Source organism: Lipotes vexillifer, unplaced genomic scaffold (assembly GCF_000442215.2).
Source record: "Lipotes vexillifer unplaced genomic scaffold, Lipotes_vexillifer_v1.1 scaffold109, whole genome shotgun sequence".
NCBI lineage: Eukaryota > Metazoa > Chordata > Mammalia > Artiodactyla > Lipotidae > Lipotes > Lipotes vexillifer.
This window is the reverse complement of record NW_006790015.1, coordinates 1,660,608-1,668,976: the sequence shown is the minus strand read 5'-3', so window position 1 is coordinate 1,668,976 and position 8,369 is coordinate 1,660,608. Positions and strand designations below refer to the sequence as shown.

The following is an 8,369-nucleotide window of genomic DNA, read 5'->3' as shown; positions in this document are numbered from 1 at the left end:
GAAAGGGGACTGGGCCGGGGCGCTCCGAGCAGGATGTGCAGATGGCAGAGGCAGGGACTGGCAGGGAAGCAGCAGGAGGCTGTCCCTGCCGGGGACCAGAGCAGCGTGAGCCCAGACTTGGAGCGAGGATGGGTTGACGGCACGCCGTCGGGAGAGCTTGGCTGGCATGGGGTCTGAGGTGGGCCTTAAATGAGGTGTAAGTTTCGTGGGATGGGGAGAAGGCTGCGGGAGTACCCGAAGGACCAGGCAGAAGAAACCAGAACGTAGGCATCTGGGGGAAGCTGGAGCGTGTAGTTTGAGAAGGTTTCCAGGAGGAGGTGCGTAGGTGAGTGGGGGGGAGGATGGAACCCCAGACAGGGAGGTGACCCCTTTACCTCCCACCAAAGACAACAGAGTCTCCAGAATCCACCATCCTCCCCTCCCCGAGGGACGGAACCCTGGGGCCCAGCAGCCTCACCCCGATGCCCTTGAGGCTGCGCAGGCCCTCATCACACACAGCACATCCCGTCTCAAAGGTCCAGAAGCGTGGGATGTAGTTGCCCAGGTAGTTCAGCTGCAGCTGTGGGGAGACGAGGGGTCTGAGAGGAAACAGGCTCAGCGCCCCCCGCCCCCCACAACCAACAAGTCACATCTCCCTGGGCCCCTTGTGGGCCTGCACCCCAGCCTCCCCTAAGGGGACAGAAATGTGGCTTTATTTGGGGTGGGACTTGGAGAGCATGTCCATCCCCCTGGAGGTCACCAAAGCTGCTCTGAGGGAGGGGCCGAGGGAGGACTCAGCGCTCGGGTGCTTCGTCATCTTTGGATCTCCTGGGAGCTTGTAAAATGCAGATTCCTGGGCCCCACCCCTGCAGACATTCCAAATGAGCAGCTCTTGGGTGGCATCAGGAAATCTGCATTTGAACACCCTCTCCTTCCCCTCCGTCCACAAAATTCTGACGAGGGTGGTCAAGGACCACACTCCAAGAAATGTGCTGTGATCCAAGGGCCCGTTCCCCAGGGGCCAGTTGGGTCTGGCCTGCTCCCCCGCCCCTTCTGTAGCTCTGGGAGCACAGGGAACAGTCTGTCCTGTTCAGGGCTGGCGAGGCCTCAGGCCCTGCTACAAACATTCAATCGATGTTTGTTGAATGCAGAAACAAGCCTGCCCGGGAGTGGCAGAGTGCAGATGACTCAGGGCAGCCCAGTCTGGGCCTGGATACGGACAGGAGCCTCCTTTGTGGTCCAGCAGACATGGACAAGGCATCACCAACCATCACAGTAAGGAGAGAAGGCACCACACCGAACTCAGATGTGAGGTCAGAGGCAATGAGTGGGTCCCAGGTGGGTGGCCCTGACCCCAAGGAGAAGCTGTGGTGTCACAGTGGGAGCACAGTTGGGATTCTGGACCCCCATCCCACTCTCCCCCGGGAGCTGGGGCCCCTCCCTACCTTGGTAGGCCCATTGCCATGAATCAGGACTGGGAGGGTGTCGTAAGCCAGGTTCCTTGCTCTCACTTGGCCCATTTCAAACTTGAGCACCACCTCATCTGGGGGGGCAGAAAGCAGAGACCTGTCCAGCATCAGGCCCACAGGCCAAGCTCCAGGGCTGACAGGATAGGCTAGAATCTGAAGCCTCCCCCAGTGAGGCCCTGGGCTAGTCACTTCACCTCTCTGAGCCTCAGTTTCCTCATCTGTAAAATGGGGGTTAGAGTGGGAGGATTCCGTGTCCTGCGAGTACTTAGCACCACGCCTGGCACGTGGTAAGCATGGAATCCATGGCGACCCCTACTGTTTGTTGTGATTACTTATTAGAGCCAGAAGCAGAGGATGGGAACAAGCAAAGACCTGAAACATCCCAGCTCCAGGTGCAGTTCAACCAGCAGGGAGGCCTGGGTCGGGCAGGGACAGATCCTGTCCCAGTGGAGAAAGCCCCTGTAATAGGGTCCCAATACCCAAGCTCTGACCTGGTCAGTCTGCACGTAAGACAGCGGGTAGGACACTGCCTTGCCTGACAGTTATAAAAGGGCCTTTTCCCAGAGGCCTGAGAAGATGCCGGGCTGGGAGGCCTTTTGTGGTGGGTGATCATGTGATGGGAGCCCCTCTGTGCAAGCTCCTGACCCACCTAAGAGGTGGTCTGGACCCAGCTTCTTAACCTAGGTCAGAACCCACAGGCCAAAGTGCACCTCCCTGGGAGGGGAGCCAAGCTCTCCTCAGATTCTCAAAGGGGTCCATTTACCCCATTAAATCACCAATCAACGATCTGGTCTAAATTCTCTTTTCTAAGCATGGGAAAACTGAGGCCTGAGGTGTGTGTGTGTGTGTGTGTGTGTGTGTGTGTGTGTGTGTGCGCGCGCGCCTTGCCTGAGGTCACGTGTGTGTGTGTGTGTGTGTGTGTGTGTGTGTGTGTGTGTGTGTGTGTGTGTGTGTGTGTGTGTGTGCCTTGCCTGAGGTCACCCAGCAAGATAGTGGCAAAGCAATGTCATCACCAGCCACCGACAGGACCAGGCCAAGAGCATTTGTGGTTTCAAGGGCCAAGTGGCCTCTCTGCTTCCAAAGTCATCCATCAACTCCCTCCCCCCAGCCCAGGAAGTCTTCACCTGGGAGGTGGGAGGGCAGGGGAAGGAGGTGAAGCAGGCTCACCTCTAAAGACCAGTTATGCAGGGCAGGGATCAGGTACCCGCTGAGTGCATCACCCAGCTCCTCCCAGGCTGAGCCTTGGTGTCCAGCAGGCTCTCTGGAATGACCTCTTAGCCCTCCTTTCTCCACCCCTAGAGAGACACAGCTCTGCCCCCAGAGGACATCCAGGTGGTCTCTGGGGACCTTGGGATGAGGTGGGCGACATCCCAGCACAACAACCCGAGAAGAACCTCCTCGGCTCAGGCTCTGCCTGGAATCCTCATCTCCTTACCACTCCTCTCAGGATCCCCCTCCCTGTCGGGGCTGCTCACCCAAGGCTCCATCCAGATTCTGGAAGATACGGCAACGGTGGTCCAGGGTGATATTGATCCCCTCCTGCAGGAAAGAGGGCACCAGGCTGCAGCAGGGACAGGCCCTGGCAGAGGACAAGGCTCCATCACCCAGTGTGGGGAATCTGTCCTCCCACTTCTGCCACTTCCTTTCCCCACACCCACTTTGCCCTGTCACATCAGGGCAGCTGGGAGCCTTGGGAAGGCCAGCCAGTGGCCAAGCCCCTGGGATCTACTAGTCTAGTGGCTCTATTCACAGAGAACCAGGGACTCTCAGAACTGGAAGGAATCTAAGGAAACAGCTAGTTCAACTACAACAACAATCATAGTAATAACAAATGCTTGTTTAGCACTTTACTATGTGCCAATCACAACCTAAGTATTATATGTACATTAATTTAATCCAAACAACACCCTTATAGATTTAAAAACAAGGCACACGGACTTCCCTAGTGGCGCAGTGGTTAAGAATCCGCCTGCCAATGCAGGGGACACCGGTTCGAGCCCTGCTCCAGGAAGATCCCACATGCCATGGAGCAACTAAGCCTGTGCGCCACAACTACTGAGCCTGCGCTCTAGAGCCCACGAGCCACAACTACTGAGCCTGTGTGCCTAGAGCCTGTGCTCCACGATAAGAGAAGCCACGGCAATGAGAAGCCCGCGCACCGCAACGAAGAGTAGCCCCCGCTCGCCGCAACTAAAGAAAGCCCGTGTGCAGCAGCGAAGACCCAACGCAGCCAAATAAGTAAATAAATAAATAAAAATTAAAAAACAAACAAACAAACAAGGCACACAGTTGTTGGATAACTTGCTCAAGGTCACACACTTAGTAATTGACTAAGCTGGCATCTGAGCCTGGCAGCCTGGCCCTGAGGTCCATGTTCACTGCATAATGCTGCCTCTTCGAGATCTGACTGTGTCTCATGGAGCCCTAGGCCAGGCCAAGTGACACTCTAGGCTCAGCCTTCATCCCACAGAGAACAGCTCCACTGTTTTGTTTTAGACCATGGGCTTCTGCTAGCAGTGTCACTGGAGGCAAAGGGGAAGGAGGAGGAAGGACTGAGCTAACTAAAGATCAAGCTCCTAGTTTCCACTGCACAAGTCCAATTGCTTCATTTCATCATTTCATGGATAACAAAAATCGAGGCCCAGAGAGGGAAAGTGAGTTACCCTACGTCACGCAGCACAGAATAAACAGAGGTTGGGGTGGTAAGCAGGGAAGAATCCAGGAATACTCACCCCCCTCAAGGGCTCCCTAAATTTCCTGCCTGCCCAGAGGACACTGGCTGGCTTTGGGGCTACACTGGCCCAGTCCATTCCCCTCAGTGATCTCTGCTTTTCCTTTTTTGGCCTTGCCACGTGGCTTGAGGGATCTTAGTTCCCCAACCAGGGATTGAACCCGCACCCTCGGCAATGAAAGCGCAGAGTCCTAACCACTGGACCACCAGGGAATTGCCCAATGATCCCTGCCTTGAGACAGGCTGAGAGGCCTAGTTTCTGGGGCCCAGGTCCAGCCAAGATCACATCAGCCCCCTAGAAACCCTCCAGGTAGGGTTGGGCAGGGGCAGCTCAGCCTGTCCGTTCCTTTCATGACCATCCTCACCACCTAACATGAGGCTGTATATTCCTTGTGTCCCCAGCTTGAAGGTCCACGAGGGCAGAGACCCCAACTGTCTTGTTCATTGCCATATCCCTGCCCTACACCTGACAGTGTCTCACACACCACAGACATGCAATAAATACCTGCTGAATAAATGAGTGAATCGAAGGATAGATAAATGGGGTGTCAATGCCCAAACCAGGGGGTCAGGCCTGGGGGGGCAGGGGCTGCTCCCAGTGCCGCCTGGTCTGGGGGAATCCAGTGTCAAGATCCCACAGTCCCACCCACTGCCTCTTACCCTCTTCTCCGGGTCCAAGAAGATCTTGGTGTAAAAGAGCTGGTCACTGTCACTGTCCTGACCCTCCCACTCGGCCACCAGTTTGCTGAGGTTGGGGGCATAACCGATGAAGCCTGGGGGGTGGGGGACACACAGAGACAGACACTTAGCTTCCGGCCTCTAAGCCAGGGGCCTCTTCCCAGCCTCCCCTCTCATCCACCTCCCACTTCCTTACCCATAAGCCCTGCCTCCTCTCAGAAGCCCTCCTGGATTGAGAAGAGGTGATGTCTACAGGTTGGAAACAGCCTGCCAGTTAATGCCACTTGGTGACAAGTTCCCACTGAGCCCAGAGAGAAAAATCAGTGCTGTCCATTAAGCTGCACCAGCTCAGGTCCTGAGCACCACACAGGTGGTGAATAAATGAATTAGACCAGAAGCCCAGGAGAGCAGGGCTGGTGGGGCATAGGCTTGGAGCCCCTTTTCTACAGTTATCTGAGAAACTTGACCCAGAGAAGGGCAGAGGCTGAGCCAAGGTCACACAGTACAGGAGGGCTTAGAGGGTAAGGCCCACACAGCCCCCAGGCTACGGTGCAGACTGGTGAAAAGGGAAGAGAAAAAGGAGAAGGTGGGCAGCCAGGGAGGGCCCTGCCCTAGGGGACACCTCTACCCCTGGGCCAGGGCCAGGCCATCTGGACTGTGCTAACTCTCTTGGCCAATGGGGAAACGTGGTCCCTGGGGGCGGATCCCCCTTCCGTGGCGGGACAGAGGAATCCAGAATAAAATATGGATTTTATTCTCTGTGCAGTAGGAAGTCACTGAGTGATGTGTGCAGACTCGCATCTGGCTGCTGGGTGGAGAATGGACTGGAAGGGGCGAGGGTGGAGGCTAGCAGAGCAGTTAGGAGACTACTGCCTATGCCAGGGGCCCCATGAGGCAGCGGCAAGGGGCGTGGACATGAGAGGGCAGAGATCTTTTGAACTGGAAGTGGTGTGACCTGCTGATGGACTAAGGTGCGGGAATGCAAGGGAGGAATCAGGGGTGACTCCCTGTTTTGCCCTGTGCAGATGGGGGGCTACTGAATGAGACAAGGAAGATTGCAGAGAAGCTGATTTCAGGGTTAAAAGATCAGGAGGTCTGCTGAGGACATTCTGCATTCAGGACCCGTAAGCCATCCGCATGGGATGTCAAGCCAGGGGGGATCCGCACCCAGGCAGCAGATGGACCCCTCTGGAGCCTGCCCAGCCTGCCACACACTCCGTACCCGGGCCCCTCACCTCCAGAGCCCAGGAACCTCTTGCCGTCAGATACCACCGGGTACTCGGCCTCCAGCCTGCGGTCCGGGTAGATGAGCTCTTCGGCAGAGAAGACCACCTGGCTCCGGGCCTGCCGGAGCTTCTTCAGGAGCTCTCGGGGCCCCGAGGCAAACACCACGTCGTAGCTGTGGCCAGAGGCGGGAGAAGGCAGGGCAGCGGTGAACAGGGAGGAGAAGGGGCGGGGCAGAGGGAGGCAGGGGCTCAGGAGGGTACAGGCAGGAGACCAGGGGTCAAGGCTCCCCCCCTCCTCCCACGCCAGCCCCAGGCCACATCTGGGAAATGGATCTGCCCTGTTGCCTTTGCCCCTGCCCACCACGTTTCCACCCCCTTCCTCGGCAGAGACGTGGTCCCCATCTCACACTCAAAGCATAGCTCACCATACCTGGGCAGGTCCCCCCACCCATCTTTTCACCAAGAGTGGACATGGGTCTTTTCTGGGGTTCACAGACCCCTTAAAACTGCAGGCAACCTTAGCTAGAGTAACCCCCCTCATCCCTGATGTCCTGGCAGGACCTCATTCTAGAATATTCCGCTACCTCTCAGCTGCCTACCTGTCTGTGAAGAGAATGACCAGGTTCTCCTTGTCTGCGTGCTTCTCCAGGGCTTTCTTCAGTAGTCGAACCTTCAGCCCTCCACCTGCCGACATCTCCTGCTCCCCATGCCAGTCCTCCCCCAGCCCCAGCGCCTGCAGAGAAAGGCCCCTTAACATGAGCTTTTGGTAAAGAAAAATCTGGCCAGCTCAATTTCCAACCCCACCTGGGCAGTGCACATCTTTGCTTCTGTCTGTGTCCAGCACCTCCTCCCCTCCCCGTGGGAAACCATTCTAAGACATATGTGTGGCTGAGCAGGCTCCTGGTGTGGTCATGTGACCATGGCTGGCCAATCAGAGTCTCCCATCTCTCCCAGAGCCATGAGTTTGAGCATGTAACTCAAGTAGGGCCTATCAGAGTCTTCCCTGGGACTGTTCTGTTAAAAGTAAGGAAAGGTTGTCTTGTTCTGCTGAGGTTGTGAAGCTGGGGCATGTGGGTCTATGGCTGGTGGTCATCCTGCCACCATGTAGAGAGAGCATGTCTGCAAATGAAAACAAACAGGGCCTAGAGATGGAAAGACAAGGCCCTTACCATGCTGCTTGAACTCCTAGATCCAGCTATGCCTGAAGCAACCCGCTGCCTCAAGCCCCATTTATGTAAACTAATACACTTTCTTATAATGAATTTTTTAAAATTTATTTACTTTATTTATTTATTTTTTGCTGCATTGGGTCTTTGTTCCCGCAAACGGACTTTCTCTAGTTGTGGCAAGCGGGGGCTACTCTTCATTGTGGTATGTGGGCTTCTCACTGCAGTGGCTTCTCTTGTTGCGAAGCATGGGCTCTAGGTGCGCAGGCTCCAGTAGTTGTGGTGCACGGGCTTAGTTGCTCCTCAGTATGTGGGATCTTCCTGGACTAGGGCTCGAACCCCTGTCCCCTCCATTGGCAGGCGAATTCTTAACCACTGCGCCACCAGGGAAGCCACAAACTAATATACTTTCTTTCTGGCTTAAAGCCACTAGACTGCAAGCTGTGTAGGCAGTGCCCTGGTCTGTCTCGTCCAACATTCTGTCCCCAGTGCCAATCATGGCACCTGACACAAGGAAGCACTCAGCACACTCAGTGAAATGGAGGAATCTCTCCCTGCAGGGCTCAGCCCCACAGACTGCACGCACAGGATATGAAATCCATGCCACCGAGGGACATGGCGTTAGCTTGTGTTTCTTTACAGCAGTGTTTATACGGGTAAGATATCCAGACAAGGGCATCCCCAAATCACCTGGGAGACCTTGTGGAAATGCTGATCCCCAGGCCCTACCCTCTAAACTAGCCACAGGTCCCCAGGTGAGTCTTATGCACTAACATGAGTACACCCACATACGTCTCGAGTCTCACCTTCCACACACCCTCTATCTCCAGCACCTCCTAGACTTTGCTTATGTTCTTCCCATCTTACTTTTCCAGAAGATTTCCCTTTGGGCCCAAGTCAGTTTGGGAAAGGCAGACATCCAGCTCCTGGACTCTCCCACCACCCCTCAGTTATCTCTGCCCCACCTGGGGAGCCCCTTACCTGGATCTTGTAGTTGAAGAACTGGGCTGAGCGCTTGAAGCGTCGGAACCCCTCAGTCTCCTTTGTGGCCACCGTGAGGACCAAAAGGTTGTCTAGGGACAGAGAAGGGAATGAAGGATGAAGAGAGGTGACAGCAGGA

General features: G+C 55.7%; 1 protein-coding gene across 1 annotated transcript in view; it reads right to left on the bottom strand.

Annotated features, from left to right (window-relative positions):
- PLOD1 (procollagen-lysine,2-oxoglutarate 5-dioxygenase 1) overlaps positions 1-8,369 on the bottom strand; it is a 27,821-nt gene that overhangs the window by 12,550 nt on the left and 6,902 nt on the right. The window contains exons 2-8 of the mRNA XM_007463175.1: positions 8,231-8,322; positions 6,683-6,816; positions 6,093-6,256; positions 4,840-4,952; positions 2,924-2,987; positions 1,425-1,522; positions 458-559 (exon numbers count right to left, since the gene is read on the bottom strand). Coding sequence (XP_007463237.1) covers positions 458-559; positions 1,425-1,522; positions 2,924-2,987; positions 4,840-4,952; positions 6,093-6,256; positions 6,683-6,816; positions 8,231-8,322 — 767 coding nt within the window. The remainder of the gene's footprint in view (positions 1-457; positions 560-1,424; positions 1,523-2,923; positions 2,988-4,839; positions 4,953-6,092; positions 6,257-6,682; positions 6,817-8,230; positions 8,323-8,369) is intronic.